General features: G+C 36.0%; 2 protein-coding genes across 2 annotated transcripts; one reads left to right on the forward strand and one right to left on the reverse strand.

The window, feature by feature from the left end:
- Positions 1-16,419: 16,419 nt before the first annotated feature.
- LOC126857874 (ejaculatory bulb-specific protein 3-like) lies at positions 16,420-18,204 on the reverse strand. Its single transcript, XM_050607728.1, has 2 exons — positions 17,856-18,204; positions 16,420-17,323 (listed from the first exon to the last, which is right to left on the reverse strand). Exons 1-2 carry the CDS (start codon positions 18,052-18,054, stop codon positions 17,124-17,126), a joined length of 399 nt encoding a protein of 132 aa, XP_050463685.1. The 5' UTR covers positions 18,055-18,204; the 3' UTR covers positions 16,420-17,123.
- A 988-nt stretch (positions 18,205-19,192) lies between these two features.
- LOC126856874 (protein sneaky) lies at positions 19,193-23,876 on the forward strand (the record flags this gene model as incomplete). Its single annotated transcript, XM_050605797.1, is given in 8 exon segments — positions 19,193-19,588; positions 20,084-20,299; positions 20,446-20,747; positions 21,186-21,373; positions 21,485-21,656; positions 22,168-22,522; positions 22,890-23,218; positions 23,435-23,876. Coding segments are annotated over 8 exon segments (2,277 nt in total), but the record flags the coding sequence as incomplete, so codon positions are not given.
- Between the last annotated feature and the right edge of the window lie 348 nt (positions 23,877-24,224).

The following is a 24,224-nucleotide window of genomic DNA, read 5'->3' on the forward strand; positions in this document are numbered from 1 at the left end:
TCTAAAATTTGCGACAAAATCTAGGAACCCGCGTGCCAAATCTTTCTCGCTTCATGTAATTTCTAATTTTATCGTAACGGGAAAAGCAAGTACAAATGAAATGAAATGATTTTACAGATAGTTAAAATAACATTTCACTTTTGACGTCTGGTCCCGATTTACTTACAACAGCTACAAGATTAAAAACTTTAGGAAAATTTAGAAAATAACGTAGAAAAAAAAACTAAAAAATTTTTAAGCGATACACACATATGTGAAATCATGTGAAATCATAGCATAACTGGAAACATAGAGATAATAAATATAAATATTAAAATACAGAGATTCAGTAACGGAAAGATGTTTATATGAATAATTGTCGGTCAATAAAGAAAATTTTTAGTCGATATATTCTATTGAAACAAATCTTTTTAAAATAAATTATTACCATGCTTGATCTATAAAATTTTTCAAACATCACTGTGGGGGTGATAATGCATGTGTCGGTCTTTTCTTCTCCGTCTCTCCGCATCTTTCACATTATTTCGCGCACGTGCCGTGTATTTGTTTGTTTACGTGCATATTCATTCGAAGAAAAGAGAATTACCAGAGTGCGGCTAAAGATTCGTATTTGTATTATGAGTACAAATATGAATACAACGCCCATATTTGGCGCTAAATGTATTCAATTCTCAGTCCGAATACCATCGTACATGACTCAATAAATCGTGCGATAACTTGCTACATACAAATGAGTACAAGCAGAAAAGTTGAGAAACAAAAAAATATTTATTTGAATTCTTTATAATGCGAGAAGGAGAAATCTTTCCTCACGCTCGTCTTTATCGCGACAACTTTTCTTTCAACTATCTCTTGTAAATTGTCAAATTATAACAGTAAATCACTTAGGGCCACAACCGAGTTAAACCATCTTTTCAACGAAATGTTGCATTGGTGCACATTTTCTGTCGGCGTTTTCTCCGTCAGGGATGCAACATCTAAATGCGTGGGAGTGAAGGCCGGCTGTTTCCGGTGAGCTGCGGAGGCGCGTTGTTCGCCACGATAATGTATTAAATTGTCGTCATAATATTTGCATAACAATACGACTTTATCACACTACTCCATACTCACGCGTACATATGAATGCGATGTGTGTAATTAAAAAAAAAAATCTCCCCCAATATTACGAAATATTATTTTAAAATATCTATCGATATTCTCGAATATAACTTCAAAACTGCAGCCTTTCAAGAGATTTTTATTTGTACAAGTTTATATAAATATTTTTTATCAAATATAATATTATTTGTACAATACTTTCTCTATCCAAAAAGCTTTTTTTCCATTTTTGTATCAAAATTACAATAAAAACAAAATATTACAATAGATATTGACTGATAGATTAGGGGGAAAAAAAAAGAAAATATATATTTGTTTCTATTCCACATAAATGTATACTGTTTCTGTAAACATTATGTGTATATAAATAACCTTATTTTTATTAAAAAATAATTTTACTTATATGTGAATGTTAATATCCTCGATATCGAGAGATTTTATTCAAACGCAGCCGTTTGTTTCTAATAAAAAAAAAAGAAAAAAAAGAAAAAAATACTAGATGCTCTCTCATTTGCTCGATAAGAAGAGAGGAAGGAGGAGAACGAAAAGGAGGAGAAGAAAAAGGACGAAGGGGAAAGAAAGGCGGATCTTTGCGTATTGTGTCCTCTTTGACGAATGCACCCCGCGGTCGCCACGTCGATCGGCGATAAGGCAAACGCGCGCGCCGAGGAACCGTTAATAATTTTTACGACACTCTTAACTCGCCACCCGGTATTAAGCGGTCCTCCGTAGAAGACGGGCTTTGATCTTCGCCGACGCCGGTGTATCGGCTTAATGAGTGCGGGAGCGAGATAGCGGCTGTGAATCAGGGAGCGAGCGAGCGAGCGCGCTCGCCTGTGGAACCGCCTGTGGTTTCTCGTCGATTCGCGGACGCATGCCGCGTCGCATAATTCCAGGCGCATCGTCGAAGAGAAAAACGCGCGAGAATACGTAATCTCACAGTCGACAAGTCCCGACGAATTGCTCAGAGAGAATTTGAGTAACAGTCGAAACCCCGCTGTTGCGATCCCAATTTCGCGAGAATGCTTACGAACGATATACTTTAAATACTACCGGCTTAAACACTCACTTAAAACATCACGATTTAAGTGCATTTCGAGAGTGAAGATATATGTTTACGCGATCACAGTACAACGCGATCAATACGAGTATAACAAGATTAAAAGTCGGTTTTAATTATATCATTTCATTTAAGGTATTTTTAAATTCCTTGTAATCTAAATGATTTTTCAATAATCAAGATTATATTAAGTACTTTTTTTTTTAATCTCAAAATGTATGCGTAATAATAGACTTTTGTTATCTAGAAAAAAAAACCTCACAAATAATTTAAATATATAATTTACCAACTGTAATTATTTAAACATTAACATATTAAATATACTAATATTTTTAAAATCGTCATCAGTTATTTAGTTTAATATTTTATTGAGATGTAATAGATTAAAAAAATAGAGAGATATCAAGTACATGTATATTTTTCTAGACCTCAATTAAAAGTCTATCCAGTTTAATCTAGACTTATTCACATATTATCTCTCTATTGGATAGAAATAAAGAAGAAAGAGGAAGAAGAGAGAAAGAGGCAGGGAACGAGGGAGAAAGAAACGGAGAAGGAAAGAGTTGGAGAGGAAGATATCCGACTTACTAATTGCAGCGACGTCGGTGGTCCGAAGGCACACCGCGGGCCATAATGAAAAGCAATATGGTCAGGATACATGGTACGGATCCGCTTGGTCTCATCTCGGTGACTATCCCGAATTAAAATCGTAAATTCAGCTCGAAGGATTTGTAGCGGCGCCGCGCGCTCGGCTTTAAACTGCGACGCGCGTCACGGTCGAAACTCTGGAAAATAATTATAATTTTTTAGAGCAACTCAAGAAAAAGAAAACAAAGTTTATATACTTGAAATGGTATATAAGAAAAATATATGAGCTATTTATTTCGATAAGAAAATGTACAAGTCCATATCTTTGAAATATTCTAAATTTTAATTGAACAAATTCTGATTCTGTTGAGAATATATAGCAAAGAGAGATACTTCTTGTTATAAGAAGCGTAATCTTAGAAAGACAAAATGTTATAAATATTGTGATAATCCACAAAACGCAATTAATTATAAATTAAAATAACGCTGTTATGAGTGATCGAATCTCGAAATAATGCAAAGACATAATCGAGATGATTAGAATCCATGACGATCAACGTTTCACGGATGAAGACGTTTCCGGATAGATAGATTGAGACTTCAAGGGCACTCCGTAGGATACCCAGTTACGTTTCGTTCGATTTCGGGGGCTGTTAAACGGCCGTAAAGACCCGGAGTAAGCCGCAAACGTGGGCTAAAATGGTGGTCTACGAATTTAGTAAGACGAATCGTTACAGCAGCGGCAGGACTTTAGCTATTGTGTCGAGCACACTCCTGTGAGAAATCCAAAAAGTCAATAAATTTCCCGGACGCTGCGAGACCGAGGAAAGGGAGGGGAAGTTATACCTGGTCGTCCGTAGGATGTACGACTCCGGGGCTCTACGTACGCTCTGTTTGCGTAGGACGGGGACCACCCAGGTCGGGCCGACGCCTCTGTCCGCGTGGTGGATCCGACTTGGCGGAATCCTTCGCTTCGCCGAGCGGAGGCAACGTATAACGTAAGGCAGGGGCGGATCGACCGTGAAATTCGGACGGCTTTTGAGAATCGCATCGGATTATGACGTCAGAAGCGAAAAATCCTGTCAATTCTTTTCCTGCGCTGTATATAAGGATAATGTCGAAACAAATTAATTCATATAGCTTATCACATATCTTGTATTAGATATTGGTAGAATATATATGCCAATAGATATTTCTTATACATATTACATTCAATAGAAATGAGATTATTTGATTGTTATTTGAGGACCTAATCTCTCGCGCGAAACCATTGCGTTATTGAATGCCCTTTTTTACATTCACATTGAGTGATTTTTCTTATATTACTTCTGTTCATCCCTGACACATGGTAACGAAATTTTTAACCTGATCCACAGTGTGCTATTTTTCATTCCATTGTAACGGCAAGGTCGTGATTCCCTATGACGATTCTTAAATGATCCCAGTGATGGATACGTCTCCATTGTACAACGAGGAAAGCTTTAGGAAATTAGCGTGTCAAACGTACCAGACAGGCACTTACTGTCTATTCAGTTCGTTTACCACCCATGAATACGGTCTGTCTCTATTCAGTTTCAGTATTATAATAGAACAATAGATTTGCGATAATTTTAAATGTACGCGCTCAATTTATCAACTTCTCCTCTACTTCACTAGCATATTTAAACTATTGTTTCTGCTCTAATTTTACACTTTTTTATTTTATTTCTTGGAATATAAAAATGTCATATATTCTTAATATCAATATTTTATTATTATTATTATTATTATATTAGTAGGTGACATTTTTAAATTGCAAATTGATTATTCAATTATGTTGACATATAATATTATAAATTGAAATTTAAAAATGTTTATTTTATAACTTGATCTCATTTATATATATCTGCTATCAGCAAATAATAAACATAATTTTTTTATAAATAAAATTTTAATAATAAAATTTGAACGCGCGCGATACATGGCATTAATTAAAAATTATAAAAATATCGCTGCTCTCATTAAGAAAAGTAGATTATATCATGAACGAAAGATATTCAATGAGATAGTTGCATGTAATTAACTCTTGACATGAGAGGCTCCGGATTTATAAATATACCATTAACGATTTACAAATTTTCATTCTATTAATTGATTTTGAAATCGCATGGGCACTTATTTGGATATTTTCTGGACACAACTTTCGAAAATGTACCTAAGGACCGTAATGGCTAAATAACGCAATACGGGGTGGTTAAACGGGATTTCCACGTGCGTGTGCGTGCGTATATCACCGCGGCGTACGCGTAATTCACGTGGTCCTATGTTTAATATCAAAACAGTGTGTTAGTGAGTGACCACCCACGGCGAAACCGAGGGACCACCTAATGAGACGCGCTATTATAAGGGGCCCGTCTCCACTTCGCACTTTGCTTCAACTGCCGTCCTCCTTTAACCTTTTAACACGACAGACACCCCTGCTTTACTTCTAACGGAGCTCGTTCGAGGACACTAGAACGCGTCTTTTTTTTCTCTCTTTACTCCGCCTATTCTAGAGAAATGATAGACAAATCGTAGAATATATATCATATTTTGAAATATATCAAATTATGTCAAATCTATACGCCTATATCGTATTAATCTATAATTTACAAATTCTCGAATTATTTGAAAAATTTAGATTTTGCAAAAGACATACATTCTATTAATTAGAGCTATTTTCGCTGAAAAGTTTTGTATTCGTTAAATAAATCAAAAAATGCTTCGATTAGATTTTTTAAAAATCTATAATACTACGTTATAAAATAGATATGTTAATCCGTCAAAAATCAAAGAAAACTATATTTGACTTTGAAATAATTTTTAATGGATAAATGATTTCACATGTAAAGTATCAAATATAGGTCACCAAGTTTATCTTAAGAAATATCTCATAAAATAAAGAATAATTTTTGTCCAATAAAAATTTGCAGCTCTACAATTAAAGAGATAATTAAATTTTTTGTTGAACAAAACACACATACGGTATATATTCAATCAATTTTCTAAAATAATAAAAAAAATTGCTAATAAGTTCTATTTGTTAAACTTCTCTCATGCGTCGCTGCAGATAGGAATACACGCAACGCTTTGTATTCCCTCGCGAGAGGATGAGATCGAGATGAGGATTTGTAAAATCCGGTCGAGAGCAAGACGGTTATCACGAGGAGTTCGTTCGACCGCCAACCCGCGCGCAAATCAACGTTTACACGTGCGTCATTAGAAATCAATAAGCACACTCACGACGACGCGACACGCAAGGTTGCCGTGTGTGTGTGTGTGTGTGTGTGTGTGCGTGCGTACAAGCGAGTCTCTCTCTATCTCTACTCTAAACCTCGTATTTCGTGATCGTGTGGACCACCCAGCTAGTTCATCGCGGAAGTACGCACGCACGATTTGCACGCGCACGTATATACGCGTGCGGCACTAACGGGATGTACAGGGTGTCTCGCAAACATGACACTGACGCGCGAGCCTATTGCAATTTTTTACAAAGTTTTTCTTTTTACAGATCGTATTAAATATGTACACGTTTAAATATGCATACATATATGTATATGAAAACGTGAATGCCACGAGAATTTTGCGGCATATATTGTGCTATTGTTTACACACGTTTGTTTTATTGTCTATTGTCATTCGTATGATCAGACTCGAGCGGAACGTAACGGCGCTTTGTACGTCGTATTATCTTTCGAAATACGATCGCGCGACAAGTACATACTAAGAGATAAAGGCGGTAATTGTTTCTCTGTTGGCTTTCTCTTCTTTTTAATTTTATTATTCTACAAAGTTAATTTTATTATAATTTACGCATTCTCGACTTTGATAATCCTAGATACACCCTGAGACCCCATACAAAAATTTAAATGCGTCCTTTCCCGAAGAGATTACAACAATTGTCTTTCATCTCTTAATTCAAGAATTTTCGTCTTTTATAACCGTTATTAAAAATTTCGTTCTTTTAGCTTCTTCAACTTTTCAATCCCTGATTATAAGTCTTCCGTTCTCGATCCTTTGCTCTCGACTTCTCGGCGCCCATTATTACGTACGTTTATCGATAATACTGGGTCCAATTACGATGATATTGACGATTTTCACATTTGGAGAATCGTCATCGCATCAAGGAGGAACGCTCGTTAGTTTCCCAGAGACGGAAATGATCAATTCCACGGTAATCGTGCAAGGGTTTTTTCCCCTTGCTATTTCGCGCAGAGGAAAAGTGAGTGATCCATATTTTTTTTCCTTTTTTTTTTCTCTTTTCCTTTCCTCAAGGGACGGAGGAGAGTCCTCTCGACACGGATATCGCCTCCGGGGGAAGAAAAGGGGGAGCGGAGGGGGCGAATGGAGGGAGGGGGTTGATGGCGGCAGCGGGCCCCGCTTAATGTCGTCTCCGGGGTGGTTACGCGCGTTTGCGTGCACAGCAGCGTCATTATACGCGAAATAACATGTTGCACTCGTTCGCTGCATACGCGCTTGTGAGCGAGGTAAATTAATAATTGGAACGTTTTGGACGGACTGTCGGCACGCTCACGGACGGTACAATGTCCGCGTAGAAAACGAATTCGATTGCTGTCGACTTTTCGTGCGGAGAGCGCAGCTGCGACGATAAGAGGATAAGTAAAAGTAGACTAAAGCTGATATAATTCTGTGATACTTTAGATCGACTTATTTTTTAGAGGAAAGACAAGAAAGGAAATGAAAATTATCTTTATCCCCAACAATTATTAATTTTAATAATGAATAATGGAAATCAAAATTTCACTGTTTTTTTTTTTTAAATTATAAATTCTGTAAATAATATCGTATGTGCGTGGAAAAAAACCTCGATTAAATTGTTGGGAGATGTCGATTTAGAAAAATAGTACTCAATAAAAAAAACACCAATACAGAAGATATTTAAAAGGCAAATTTATTATTCGCGTTTATCGCGAAAATCATTGCGCGGGCGAAGTGTCGGATAGAATTGGACGACTTTTTTTTTTACGATTTCCGCCGACTACGTGGGCGCAAAAGAATCGCGTAGAAATGAGCGAATTAGGCAAATCTGCAAAAGTACAGGACAGCGTTTTCTGAACGAGATAGAGATGAGACTTTTCGGCATTTTATCGTGTGATTATAACTTATTTAATTATTTATCGATAAACTAAAACTTCCTAATGTCATATATGCATTTTATATAAAGATTGTAGTAGACTAACAAAAAATACGAATAAGTCCTTGAATATCGATACGAAAACCGAAGAAATAAAGATCTAAGAATCTTCTCTTGAAAAATGAATAATAAAATGATAAAATTATATTCGAGCGAACTTAATACAATCTCGATTAAATCAATTCTATTTGCTACTATAAGACTAACCATACGCTATCTACATCTACATTAGCTACCGGAACTCTTAGCCGATCATATACGGACGTTTATCAGTGCTCGAAAGATCGAGAGGTCGCGACTTCCGGCGCTGAACCACCATCGTACAATCCTTATCCCCTCGGATAATCGCCATTATCTTCGTTGACTCAGCGAGTTTCAGGGTATCTGGTGATCGATCTTGTCAGAATATCTGATCCGACCGACTCATCGATCTATCCTTTTGAGTCCTGCGCGAATATTAATGGAAACAACGTTTGTCATCTTATAACAAACCAGAAATAGAACATTAAAAAATACAGAAATATCGCCAATCATCCTACATTCGAATTATTTTCCTTTTTAAATTTTTATTTGAATTAAAAAAATGCGCGTACTCTTCTAAATCATAAAATATACGTGTAATTGTGAAATTTAATCATGTTGCAAAAGTGTTTTCTACTACTTAAAAGAAAAGGATTAAAAATATATGCGCTGTCACACAAGATGACGCGATTAATATCGAGGATAAAAATCGCATAAGCAATTTTAAGCTGGATCTAAATCAAACGAACGGTCACGACAAATATCAGCAAATCTCAGTTAAAAAGTTACATTTATATATAGCAGTTTTATAAAAAATTATTTTATAAAAAAGTATATATGGAAAATTTGTTTTATAAATTTAATTTAATTTAATTTATAAAAAATATATATAATCTAAAATATATAAAATATAAAAGAGTATAATATAAAAAAATTCAAAAGAATTAATACTTGATTATAGCTTTACGCTTGTTTGCTGATATTCGTTTGTGATCATTTGTATTCATTCGTTTGGTCTCTGCATCCGACTTTACGCACTTATGTATGCCGTAAACGAGCGCGAACGAGCATTGCGCGTATTGTATCATCGACTTTATATCATCCTGTGTAAATTCTCCTCGCTTTCCGCACACGTCGCTGCCAACTCGTTTGCACACTGACTTACCGTGACACTTTGAAGCCCCGTGTGTCCAAACGAGCATGATTTATTAGCGCGGCACGTACTGGTCGCTTTTAAGATCGAAAGATTTTACGGATGAAAACATTCGACTCAACTTTCCAGTTATTCGAGAAAATTGATCGAGCATCGCCGTACATCTAATGATGCTATATTTACTTTTCGCTAATTCTTCGGTCTAATTATAAATGTATTTTGTCATTACGTCGTATTAAATATGAACAGATATATTAAGATTACATATATTAAAATTACGAAAAAGGAAATGTTCTTTAAAAAATATTACGAAAACTTTTTTTAATACTATAATAATTATTCCTCATTTTTTAATATTCGTAAAATCATATATATATAATACTATCTGTTTAATTGTGAGGAATTTTTTAATGTTTCAGTGTACATTTAATGGACACGAGAAAAACAAATTTTTATCATTAAAATATCGTAAAAAATTTATATTGATCAAATAAATAATTGTTTGATAATATTTTTTTCATTAATAATAAATTTTCTCGCTCTATCTCTCTCTTTAAATAAAATCGTAATACTTTGACACTTTCAAATGTTGTTTCGTGCATTATCAAATTAATCAATAAATAATGAATAATAACGCAAGTCAATCTTCCTCGAGTTCCATCTGAAGAAGAGGAGTGTGCTTTCTACTTTGATTGTAATAAATGATAGGCACAGAGACTCGGGGCTGTGTGCGAAGACCGCTAGTAGATTTCAATTCGGATGGTATCTGCAAAATAGAAAGCAAGCGGACGAACCGGTGAACGAGCCAGGGCGATGGACGGACAGACAAACAGATGGACGAACGGACGCGTATGTCGCATTCCGTGTTTATTATTTTGTCGGTGGGTGGTCCAGAGAAGTCCGGAGTGCTGTCTTGGTGGCCGATAGCATCTCTCGTGTGCACGCACTGTTGAACGCAGTCATCTTGCGTAAGGAAGTAGTCGACTTCTCTCTCCATCTCTTTCCCTCTCACCCTTCCATTCCGTCCTTTTCTTTTGCTCTCTCTCTCTCTCTCTCTCTCTTTCTATCTAGCGATATACTATCTCGTCTTACCCTTCTCTGATTTTCTCTTTTCTTCTCAATCTTTCGCGCCGAAGCTTTGGATTGCAAACTCCTCGCCTTTCTTTCTTTCGTGGAAAGAGGAGTGAGAAAAGAAGAGTAAGGAGAAAAAAGATCGATTGCTATGTTTCACCTCGTATTATAGGATCGCGTACAGGACATGAGCAGGATATTCGAATCGTCCTTATACTAATATCTAAGAGATATTCTCTCTTTTTTTTTTCTGTCTCCTGTAGAACGATCGATTTTATCATTTTATGATAAAAAAAAATTTGATTAAAATTTATTTATACCGCGCAGTAAACAGAACGGTTTTATAAAATTTATCGTCTTTATAATACACAATCGACTTTTTCTCTTTTTTTTTTTCTCTCTTTTGGGTGTATAACGAACCTATCAAAATCGAGCTGTGATGCACAGAAATGTATTACGTCATAAATCTATGATGAATTTTGCAAAATATTGCGGATGGATGTTTTCCACCTTATACCGTGTGTATTGCATCCTTTGATGTGCGTGACTTATTCTTATTTTTTTTTTTTCAATTGTAGATATATTTACATCTGAAATATGAATAATTTTTTTTTCTAGCGGTAAATTATAACAAGTTTGTCCTTATATTAAAATAGCTTCAAATTCAATAATCAAACATTTTTAATTATTATCAATTATTCTGTTAAAAATTTATTTTTATACACAAGGACACAAGTATATCTTTTAGTATAAATAAATTTCTTTAATAACAGAATCTCTAATTATAATCTAATAACAGAATTCTTTAATAACAGAATTTCTAATTATAAATTATGTAATTGATAATTCGATTTCTTCTCTTCTTCGAAAAAATTGAAATTGTGCAAGAACATTCTCAACTATTGCCAATTATATCGTTAAACCTATTTTACTGTTTGACAGGGAGAGTATAAGTGTCGAGAGTTTGCCGAGCGTGACGCGAGAAATTAACGTATCGTTAGCTCTAAATGCCGGGACCACGAGAACGCCGGCCTGGCGGGCGGGAAACGAGAAAATCGTAGCGAGATGATCGCGGAAATCGTTCTGCGAACCGCGCGCTGATATATTCGAGAGAGAAAGAGAGAGAGAGAGAGAGAGAGAGAGAGAGAGAGAGAGAGAAAGAGAGAGAGGATTGTTATATTATATATTATATACAGAGAGAGGCCCACACGCGCGCATTCTCAGTTTCGTGCTGCGGGACCCACACACAACGACACCCAGCGTGCACCCTGAAATAAGGTAGCCCAGGCTCCGGCGACGAGGAGCCGACGTGGGTGGTCCAGGAGAGATTTGCCTTCCGCTAAATATCGCCTTTGCGCCCTCGACGTGGGTGGCCTTCTCGCTGCTGGCAGAGGGGTTATCCCCCTCCTCCCCCGCCTGCTCACCTCCCTTTCCGTCCCCCTCCCTCCCCTTTCCACTCTATCGAGAGAAGTCACAAGTTGTCTCCTGTCCTCGTTCTTCGAAGGAGAGCGATGTTCGTTCGTGCGCGTGCGGTGTGGTGACTGAAATTTTCATCTTAACGCGACGCAAACGCGATCTTTTATTCCGAGAATCAATTGTATATAGAGGCGGCACAACGAGAAACGAGGCGCGCGTACTCTGAGCTTACATGACAAATCTGTGCAATGTGGGATCAAAGAATATCATTGTAATAAGAATTAGTATAATTAGATTAGGATTGATAATAAAGATTTTTATTATTATCTACTTATCTTCCTATTAAGTCTTATTTGTAAATGACGAGTAACTCATCATGCCAATTGACCTCGCGTGCATTTTCTTCTTAAAGAAAAAGAGAAGAGAGAGACATTATACTTATTATTAGTCACGTCGAAGCGAGCAAAGTATCGCGACTCTCCGGAGAGATAGAATACACGGATCGAGCGGATCTATTGCGAAAGGAACGAGGGAAAGGCGACAAGACGGCGTGTGGTCCGCCGGACGCCGATGAGTAGGACAGGACCAGAACGACGACAGTATCTTATCCGAGGCCCCGGCCGACCGATCGATCAATGGCGAGATCGATGCCTTCTCCGACCGATCCGAGTATCGCGGTATGCTTGGCCGCGCAAGTATTTTTCACCCCGCAGGCGGTGGCGGCGGCGATGACGCCGGTCCATGACGCCGGATGCAGCGATAGACTTCTCAATTGTCCACGATTTAGCGAAGATGAGGTTCCCCGATCGAATAATTATTATTACTATTATCATTGTTTTGTAATTTTGCATCGTCGAAAATTATATCCGCTGATTGAACAAGGCTTAATTTCATTTAAATAAAAGTAAAAATTTTTCCTGAAAAGTAAAAATATTCTATAAATATTTCAAACATTTTTATTATTTTGTTGAAAGATCATCATTGTATATAAATATATAAGTATATAAGTATAAATAAATATAGAAAATAAATAAATGACTTTTAATCTTTTTCTTCATATTTTTGTATTAATTATGCTTCCTGTAAAATTTCTTCTTATTAAATAAATAAATAAATAAAATAAATAAAATAAATAAAATAAATAAAATAAATAAAATAAATAAAATTGGGATTTATTTCATGTGTAACTGAATAGACAAATAAAAGTATAGTAAAAGATAAATTGTAAAAATATCTGATTTATACAGAAAAATATCCATATATTAAAATAAAATTATGCCAATGTTCGCGTACGCTCTGTTTTAGACGCGCATTCTTTAGACTTTAGCAGAGCGTGCATTATGAATCCTGATTCGTCCGACTGTTCGTTTAACGAGGGTGCTCGATTCTCGAAATCATTATCGCTCGTCAAAACCCGATCTGGCGTTACGACCCTAAAGACAGGTAGCCTGCTTGTGAAACGGTCGCGCATATGGCGCACCCACACCCGTGACCAATCGCTAACACGCTCATATCGAGGACCTCGTTCACCACGCTGCACGCATCCACGCAACACGACTTTACACGGGACATTACGTACACATATATACACACACACACACACATACGTGATGCAAAACCAAGCTTAAAACGCTCGTTTGCATTCTCCGAATCAATGAAGATATTGGGATGGTGAGATTCTCGTCCACACGATTCTAAAGAGCCATATAATTGTCATTAATTAAGATGGCTCTTTAAACATTTGAACAAGAAGTGAACGATTATGGTTATCAACAATGTCGCTACTATTATTTAATGTTTCCTGATATTTTCTTTTTTTTAAGAGGATTAAACAACTTTTATTGCTAGAGAAAAAAGAATATCGAAAAACTAATTTCAAGTAATTATTTCAATAAAAAAAAAAAAGGAAGAAATTATTTTAATAAAAAAAGGGAAGTATTTTGAGATTGCATAATCTCGCTCTCGATTTTATTTGACAAATGTCTCTCGCGCTCGCTCGCTCTGAAATTTGCCGAATCCACGGCACGTGGTAAGCGCCAACACGAGAACGCACGCTCCGCGAATATCAAAGGCTACCGGACCGGGCATCCGACCTCGATCCCGATCTCGATTTCCATCTCGATCTCGAAAGCGGAGCGGACGGACGGACAGTCGGCCTCGGTACTCGTCGCCGGTGACGAAAAATTGCACAACAGCAGGTTTCGTTTCGTCGCGGCATATCATACAGAGACAGAAAGAGAGAGAGAGGTAGAGAGAAAAAGAGAGAGAGAGAGAGAGACAGGCGGGCAACCTAATGCTAATGCAGCTACCATTAGCAAGTAGTGAATCGAATGTAAAGTCGGACGTAAGGTGGGACCACACAGGTCGCGCTCGCTCGCGGAGGGTTATACGGGGCCAGCAGATGCAGTGCCCCATAAACAGCGGGGCGAGACCACCCAACGCGCTTGTTCCTTCGTTTCGTTCCTTCGTCTGTTTCCTTAATAACCACGATAGCCTGCCTGTTACCGTGCGGGAAGGTGTGCAGACTCTCTCTCTCTCTCTCTGTCTCGAGCACGTATAGAAGTACATGTGTGTGTGTATGATAAATGTGTACGTGTGCGCGCGACACGTGCATAGTGGATCAAATCGCGAGAGCGGCTGCTCGCCCTCCTTCTCTCGATTCAGATCATTTTCGAGCTTTCGTAGGAAGCTGACATCGCTCCGGACCGGAGAGAGATCGGTGTGTAATTTCCGAGTAATTGTCGAGTTGCGCGCTTGCTTCCATCAATTCGATCTTTTGAGAACGACGTTAATAAATTGTGTGGCGATTGCATGTCTCTCGTTTCTTTGTGTCTCGCCAAGATCTTATTATAATCACACATCACTCTTCGGCTGACAATCGGCTCTATCCTCATTTTTCTTCGCCTCGCGCGATCGTTCGAAACTTCGATATTTTTCTTCCCTTTCTCCAGGAACAATCCACACGTGTTCCTTTCGTAGCTAGATAGCCACGGCTTTATTACTACGCGACCCTTCTTTTTTTTTTTTACTAAGATCCCTCGAGCTTCCGAGAATCTCGCGAAGGGTTGCCCTAGTATGATGACCACCCGCGTTAAACGCCGTATATCTGAGCTATGAGATATTTTTGGTAATCCGAGACTATACAGAAAGGATCGCCTGAGAGTTCTCGGTCGTCCTTCATGTTGCGTTTTTGTTGGTAGCATGAGGAAGTCTTTCCGAACGATTAAGCATATAACATACCCTGCTTGGTGTGTCGTCATCTTAACATGCCTCGAACGGACCCCGATTGGTTTGACCCAAATCTTGCTTACCTATAATTACAATGATAGCTATAATAATCTAATCTACTGCGAGGAAAATTATCGCAATAATAATTATCTCCATTAGCGTAAAATACGATATTATAATTACAACAAGGACAACATGTTTCGTGAAACATCAATCAAGGGGAAAGAAAATTGTACATGAAGGAAAAGGTCAAAGTACAAAGATAAATACCTTTCTTAATTTCTCAGAGTAGATGGCATGAGATAGATGATTTCTATTCAATCTGCATCTTAAGTAGAAATTCGAGGGAAAAGGACAGAAGTAATCGACGGCCGCTATTCTTTTCCAACAGACGAACGTTTGATAGCGTTGGATTACATTTTATATTGCTTCAAACACTTACATTTCGGCAATCACTTAATCACACCGGCTAATTACGATCGCGCAAAAAACGGATTGAATTGCGGCGATCCGGACAGTACTACCTTACCGGGTTCCTCTCTTTCCATATTTATTCACTCAATCAAATTATTCTCATTTATTGGATCGAGACGCGATTAAGACGCTATACCGGTAATCAGCCAGCATTTCGCATTCTTCACTTCATTCCCGACACTCGCGATACACCGATACATGTCGAATATACGCCGCATATCGCGTGACACGCCCGATGTCCGTTATTAACGCGATATTTCAAGTAAAAACTTTGAACTACACGTGACAATAATTTCACGCCAATGCCTGATTCGTGGAGAGGTCGCCTAATTTCACTCGGTTCGCGAAACAAGGGATGCCAACTGCGAAGCGACCTTGTGTACCCTCGAGAGATTTTTTGTTGTAAAGTTGTGATATAATCGAAATTGTTCGTAAGTCACAGTCGTAAATATATATTGGAAGTATAAATTATCTTTGTTCAAATTACACCACAAGCGGAAAGTATCCGTTCAAAGAGAACAGGGAGTTGTAGCTTTTCTAATGTGTGTAGTTTATGCGCTAACGTTTGCTCAGAGCTTGTTTCTTCTACTTTTGAGAGAAAGAGAAAGACATAGTCCTTTTTAAGTATCACTATCTCTTTTGTTGCATCGCCTCACGTCATGTCTAGCTCACTTACGAGTTATATGCTTCTTATCTTTTATGCATAGAAGAGGACGGAAAGAGTCATTATGAAAATGAAAAGTGTAATTTTCTTATCGACTAAAATGCAATTGCGAAACGCAACCTACTGGTAGATATTAGTATTCATTGTACAACGGTCGATAAAGAAGTGACATATATAGTACCTTGTCGGTAATAAGCTTCCATATATGTATATATCGAGTGTATGTGTGTAACCGATAAAAAATATTTTAAAAATTATTTTATGAAATGTAATAAGTAGCATAAAAATTTATTTTTTTTTTTTAACAAATTCTTTTTAACAAAAGATTGTAATATTTTATAAACGACCAGACAGTAGAGAGAGAAAACAAATCGCTTAAAATGACAAATATATAAATTAACTATGTGTATTATATATATATACACATTTAATAAACATCTATTTTTTTTATTTTTTTTTTTTATTTACTATTGTATATATATTTCTAGTGATGCAAGAACAATTATGCCTAAATTGGTCTTTATATCTATTTTTATGTACGTGCAAAATTACAGCAAATCAATTATAATAAATTATTATTTAATATTGCGCATCACTAATAATAATAATCACTAATAAGCTTTTTTTCTCTATATTTGCTATTCTAATATTATATTAGTTTTATAAATTAAAATAAATCTGCATGAGAAACATATCGGCGAATCCTTGCCCATATATTGTCAATATCGAAATAATAATACATTTTAATAAATTATTTATACACGCATTAGTGATTTAACTAAATGACATAGATAAAAGAACTCGTAAAAAGAACCTTCGTTATTTATGAAATATTATAAAAGATTACCATTATTTAATTGAATATTTATCGCAAGTATACAAACAATAAAGTAAAAACCTATTTATCCATATATATATAAACTTGTACGCGAATTAATTGAAAAAACGCGTTAAAATAAAAAAAAAAATGTTACCGAAATGTAAAAACCGAACATTTTTTTCATGATTTTTTTTTGTGTTACAGGGAAACGTTCATATTAAAAGATGATGGAACGCAAAAGATTAGATCTTTCGCGTTCGTTATGTAAAATGGAACTGTTGTGACAAGGATTACAATAAACCATCAAGTCCAGAGGATAGCCGTGGTCGGCATTAAAGATCAGGCGAGCAAATGATTTCAATCCAATCTGTCTCCTTCATGAGACTTATTCTCCAAGTAACGTCGTCTATATGCTCCGGTAGGATCATACTTGTCCTCCAAAAGTTTCCAGTCGTTTGGCTTATGGTCGATCAGATGATGAGAGATTTTGTCTGCCGCGTTCTTTTGCATCTCGCTGCATCCGGCGCAGTCATGCTCCAACGCGTCCGGCAGATTTTCTTTGAGGGGCATATTATATGATATTATAAGTGCATATTATGTAATGCAATTGTCACATTTTATTTTTTACATCTCTTTCTTCTCGTTTTTTAACATTTCCAATAAATTCTTTTCATTTTAATGTAAGAAATATTTTTCTAAATACATTATAAGTTTTTCTATTTTTTAAATTTAATCGAAATTATTATAGCAAAACTTCTCGATGTAAAAATAAAAATTATGATCATTCTTTTTTTCTAAAATATACAAAGTTTATCATATATATAATATATAAAATTTTTAATATTATCCACAGTAATAAAATCTAAAATAATCTCAATAAAAATATTAAAATAATCTCATATTTTTAATAAGCTACAATGAAAAAAATTAATATGAAAATTTCTATGTTTAGAGTGCAAAGATATCTGCTCTAAGAATATTGAAAAAAAGTCCCAATTATATTACACTATTTGCCATTTAAACGATTATAGGATCAGATTTATTGAGAGCGAAGATTATAGAAAAACGTTCTTCGCACAAAACACTTACTTTTGAGTTCCGCCGCATCTGGAGTGCAAGGAGTCCGATCGAGCAGACAACCCACGTATCCATTCAACAGCCTCTCGCTATTTATCACAGCGTCCACATCTATATTGTCGTATTTCGTAGTATACTGCACCTCCTCTGCGAGAACAACGGAGGATGAAAGGGTGCACGCGATGATAAGAGCGACGACTAGATGCCTCATCGTAGCGAACGAGATTGATGCGTTGCTCCCGATTTACTATTCATGAAGTCTCATTAGTTCCAATGTCTTATAAGGAAGGCTTGGACACGGTTCGTTAGTCGCACGAAATCATCCTCGTGCACATCCTTGCCATAATTTATCGAGAAAAATACGCGCGACATAGTTGCTTCCTGTGTCGAACAGCAAATCTTTGTACTCTGAACGTAGAAATTTCCACGTTAAATTTTTTTTTTTTTTTTACTATACGGATTACTAATATGACCAAAATTTTAATATTATTATTTAGATTAATATGTATTTAGAAAAATATTTCTTATATATTAAAATAAAAATAAATTATTGGAAATGTTGGAGATGTTTGACGATAAAATATTGTATTAAATAGTATTATATATATATTGATCACATTATCAATGTAAAAGATTAACCTGTCTCTCTTTCTTTCTCTCGTTGAGTGATACAACGATCATTGTATTCGTGTCAAGTATACAAAAACATGTATCTTTTCTTCTATCTGAATGGCTGATTAGCACAAAAACATGTAAATATGTATAAACAGATAAGCTGCATAGCAAGTAAGAGAGGAATTTATATGTCTTACGTGGAAAGAATTCTTATACATCAACTGTTTTCAAGTATTCCATGGGCGATGTATTACGTGACCTCGACTTTTAGACAAGCAGCTTGCGTAAAAGATATGATTGTTTCAGTGTCTCTCGTTATCTATTTCCGTAAAAAGGCTTCTTTAATTTGTAAATTTAAATTCTTCACCGATGCATTTCGTCCTTGCTATAAAGTACTAGTAATTTTATTGCATCGTGCTTCGCTATATATCATATCTAAATGTTGATAGTAATCTTCTTATATAATCGCTATCATGGTCTCGACAATAATAACCATTACATTAATTTGAATTACGCAATCATAATATCTTGTGAATAAAATGTATTAATTTTTGCTTAATTTGTAAAAATTTTGAAACATCTTTTTCATTTATACTTTGATAAAAATTCTAAATTAGCGAGTACATAAAAATCGATAATTAAAACGATTAATGAATATACATTTTCAATGCATGTATCTCACCTAACTACGAGAGAGAATTTAGAAATTTTACAACTAAAATCGATTCTACATTCGACATTTGTCTCATTTCAGAGACCAACTCGAAAGTTTCGCCTTTCATAATCCGTTATAAAGTAGCTTATCAGCGAAGATTTCCAATTTCGCAAAAAGAGAAGAAATGCCCGGCTTGGAGAGGATTAATCGCTGCGGCCGTCTGATCGAAAGAATGCGGAGGGATTTCCTGAAATATTATCTGAAAAAATGCCCGACCCTTTTTCACATTTGCTACGATCCGATCGGCACTCATCGAAAAGCAAGGGCCTTCATCGGATTTCTCTTCGGATTTCTTGCAGCTGTCGTGTTATACGAGGGCATAATCGTCGATCTACAGTTTGACGCGTATACCAGCATCTCTTTGGGAGCCATCCTCGTCGTGATATTATCGATAGGATGCGCAACATCGATGCAGGTAATCTCTTTTTCTTACTTCAATTTTTCATTTTTTGCCGAAATATTTTCTCATATCTTTTTATTAATGTAAGATATTTAATGTAATATATAATATAATATAATTAATATAAGATATTTTTCTTCTTAAAAAATTTACAGTTATATTACTGTATTGATTATATATTGTGTATTTTTATTATCAGGCATACAGCACGAATTCTAAATAAAGATTATTCATTTAATGTAACTGTTGCTAATAATGACACTATATGACAAATAATAAGCAGTTTATATATGATTTTGTTTCTAATGTTTTCTTTCTGTCAAGAATAAATTAATTTGATGAAAAAATCTATCAATTGCATTTGTAATGTGATGATAAAATGATCATAACGTTAATCTTCTCGATTAAGTATACGAGAATATACATAAAATATTTAACGATAAACTTTGTCATTTATTATGGATAAAAAGCTTAAAGAATGATTGACATTAAAATTATTGCTTTGAATAGGTGAGATGCATCTGCCTTTTGACAATCCCGACCTTTCTTGGACGAACGGGACGTAACGTTTTGCGAGCGTTCATCCTAGGATATGTAATCGCGGGACCGATATTCAATTTAATGTATAATGGCAAAGAGGTGATGAGAACTTTTGCTTGTACAACACAGTTGACGTACAATCTCACCCAAACGCGCTTTGATCTCATGTTTAAGCCTTTCCAGCAAGTAAATATATGAATACATCCACTTATTAAAATAATACAATATATTATAATAAGCGCAATTTACATATTCAAAGAAATACAATTGTTTATAAATAAATAACAATTTTGCACGAAAATAACTACACTTACACGTTCAATGATACGTAGGCGGTGCTCGCCATACAAGCGGATGCGAGCGAATTGAAAGATACTTTATCTTCGGTGAGGGATTTGATGAGTCCGATAGTCGAGGAAATCGAAGGCGAAGAGGAGATGAAGAGGTTGAAAGAGGAGAACGACTATCTAGACGAGCTTCAGGACGATACGAAACGAAGTGACGAGATTGAAGAAAAACATGAAAAAGAGATGGCGAAGGCAAAGTCTGAGGCGGATGTTTACGAGGCAAACTACAAGAAGAAAATCGAGATGCGTTGTGAAGAGCAGCTTAGTCGCGGTGCCGAACGATGCAGGCGAGGCATTTTTTCTCTTTTCTTATATAGATTTAATAATTTCGAGACAATCTTTAGTTAAAATATTTCAGAAGTCTTCAGTTTAAATGTCAAAGAATTGACAATTCTTCATAGAGTCAACAAATAGTATTAATGATACCAATTACGGTACAATATCAGTGATTCATGATTTAGATGATTCATGAAAATCGATTGAAGACAGAATATGTAGAATAAATTCTTTTAATCGATTGCGTAATTTTCGAGAAAAATAATTTCGAATTACAAGGGTGGCGTACTACTCGATTCTTCATAATAATTGTTCGCAAGACAATATTATCGTTATTAAATTGTTAGCACATTGCTTTATTGATTCGGATTAAACATATTTCTTTTTTTTCGATTTGACGTTTTTTTACCTTGTATTAATTTTAATAAAATTAACATGCGGTTTTTTAGAGACATGTTTGGCGATGCTTACGACAAGTGTTACGACACGGTAACAGTCTTTGCAGCCTGGTTATTGTGCTGGCCGATGAAGCTCACCTTTGTGTGCAATCTGGTGCAGGCTCTCGGTGGCTCCAACATCTGCGATCCCGAAGGAAAAGTGGACTCCGGTATCGGCGAAGGCTATGTTGCTTTAAAAAGTGAATAAATGTTATCCAATCGCGCATTGATAAGAATTTAGAAATTACATAATGCATTGTGACATTTTTCTCCGCGATATTTTCACGATATACTATCGTTTCTTTGTGAAGGAGCCAGGGAAACATTCAGCAAGAGTCTAAGGGAGGCAAAACTGCAGTATAAAGTGGAGAAGATGCCGGTGATCCTTGACGTTCATGATGCCACGGATGCTGCTAAAGCTGTGATGCACGAATTCAACTCACGTAAGAAGATTTTGGAATCGGTGATGATGATTATCAAGAGGTAGGGCGACATTATGGCGAGATGAGTCTAAATTCGAACTTTTAGTTGTAATTCTTTTAAAAGTAAAAGTAGAAAAATGATTTTGTTTGGTTTAATGAAAATTGCTGTTTTTGGTAATTCTTCATAAAAATTTACACAATACGGATTATCTTGACTTCGACATATATGTTACAGAAAATTCATTCTTGAGTAATATTTGGAATAAGCCGGTACTTTCTCATAGTTTATGAAATATTTTAAAGTTTAGTAATTTTTATTACACATTAGGGGTATATAAAATATCTTAGGAATTGTAGGAGAGCACTGCCTAATAATTTCACACGCATGTTACTTACGAATAGATCTTTTACAACACCTGTCAAGATCAAGAAGTGATCTATGTTGTGTAAAATTTTTCTAAATATTTACTCTCTTTTTTAACGGAATCGTACAATTGTTTCTTTAGATACAAAATTGTTTCCGGCCAGATTTGTTTATGTAGGGACAAAATATATTTCACGTAATAATCCAGATGCCTGTCCTTCGTTTTCTTGAGAATCATAATGAACGCTCAGACATACCACGATAAATATCTCAATGAGATCGAGCATGACAACGTATACGTGACTTCGTACTTTCGAAAAATCGATGCAAGACGGAAGGCCCGCGGCAGTTTGGTCCTACTGCCTTTGAAGAAGATTGAGAGATCGAAATTTGTGGATCCATATAGCCTGCGGCCGAGCAAGATCGAACGGGAGCATTTGATCGGTCAAACGGCGAAGTTGATACTCGAAATGATCACTGTGACGACGTTTGTACTGCTCGATAGGCTATTTTTTGAAGTGCTCGATTTGGTCAGAAGACACACTTATATGGAATATACTCAGGTTCTTGGTTTATATTGTTCAATTTAACTATTCTTGCCGTTTTCAGATTTTTCAAATTCAATCTAGAGATTTTTTTAAAGCGTGTCTACCATAAATCCTACTAAGTTTATCATTTATCTTTCATCTACAGATCTTATGTGATGAAAGAATTTTCATTAATATATTTTGATATATAATAATATAAAAAATTTATATGGTTTTTCTCTTTTGATATCATAATTTAATGCGATTAGGACCAGGAGTATTTAAACAATCAGATAGCATTTGCAAAATGAATAGAAATTAATACTGAATTTTTTCTAGAGCTTTACAGAACGTAAGTTATTCTTCCTGGTCTGATTTAAATTTAAATTTTAATTTCTCCTAGGCGGGTCATCATGACATGCTCTTGGAGGTTCGCGGAATCGGAGTAATAGCTTCGCTGATACGTCGCGTAATTCGTGGATTTAATGTAAAGAGACGAGTGAAAACCGTGGTGTCCAATAGCGCGTGTTTACCGAGGCCTAGCAGAGTGCCGGATCGCCTGATCCTCAAGATCTATTTGACTTATCTCTGCATTTGGCTATTGCTATTCACCGCCGCTTACACCCAGCGACTACGGCGAGTGATCTGCTCATTCTTCTACAGAAAACGCGAGAAAAGGCGCGTCCTATATCTCTATAACGAGAGTCTGAGGCGTAGACTTGGGCATGCTAGGTAAAGATATGACATCTCGTCAAATATCATGTGAGTTGAGATTCAGAGTAGACGCGACTGGGATAGTTTCGAATTTTCTTCGACTATTTCGAGCAACAAAATCGGTACTTTTGGAATAAAATCAGATGCCGATTGAATAGTCCAAAATTTTTTACAAGTGCTTAAGAGTACATTTTTGAATAAATATATACATATTAAATTTGTTTTGGATGCTAGATTTATACGAGCCAAAATCAGAGCTCTGGTCAGGACTCGTCGACTGGAATACGACATGGATCCGTGGATCGCTATGAGACTACGTTGGCCAATGCTCTGCGGTTGGCTGGCGTTATTCGCCCGAGCGCGTCTCAAGTGTCTCGTTTGTGGCGAAGCGGAACCGAGGAAAGGTCCGCAATTTCGCAGATGTACGACACCAGGGTGTCCCTTCGTCCATTGTTTCGAGTGTTGGAAAGACGTCGGCGAGGTCTGCTATGCCTGTGCCGACATTGACGAGACGACAGATGACGATACAGACGTTCCGATAGAGAATTATTAATACAGATAGGGATTAATACGATAATATCTCATAAATGCGCTTTTGATATAGGGCCAAATACTTTTTTTTGTAAACAGGCTGTGTATCTTTAGATAAATATATATTTCTATTATTAGTAATGAATCTTGATCAGATATAATTAAATAGCTACTACTTAATATATTTTTAATGTAAAAACAACTATCATCGAGTGGAAGATTCCACCTGAGGTAAAAAGTTTATTCCGACAAATATTGATTCCATCATGCAGCTTTTTAATGAGTGCATAATTATTTACAAATTTTCAACAATATATATCTCTAAAGCAAGTAGTAGGGCTTGAACAATATATATCTCTATAAAATTATGTAGTAGTACTTGAACAAGGATGGAGAGATTTATCGATAATAAAAAGTTGATTTGTAACCGTTTTTCTGGTCACATAATGGAATTAGCATTTATCGAAAGACATTTTTTTGCTTTAGGCGGGGA

The sequence above is a fragment of the Cataglyphis hispanica genome, chromosome 2 (genome assembly GCF_021464435.1).
Source record: "Cataglyphis hispanica isolate Lineage 1 chromosome 2, ULB_Chis1_1.0, whole genome shotgun sequence".
Classification (NCBI taxonomy): Eukaryota; Metazoa; Arthropoda; class Insecta; order Hymenoptera; family Formicidae; genus Cataglyphis; species Cataglyphis hispanica.

Bases quoted from the DNA above. Each gene is read 5' to 3' on its own strand.
- LOC126857874 (XM_050607728.1), bottom strand. From the start codon at position 18,054: ATGAGGCATCTAGTCGTCGCTCTTATCATCGCGTGCACCCTTTCATCC. The intron at 17,324-17,855 runs GTAAGTGTTTTG...TGCCCCTCAAAG, and splicing joins AGATGCGGCGGAACTCAAAA to AAAATCTGCCGGACGCGTTG.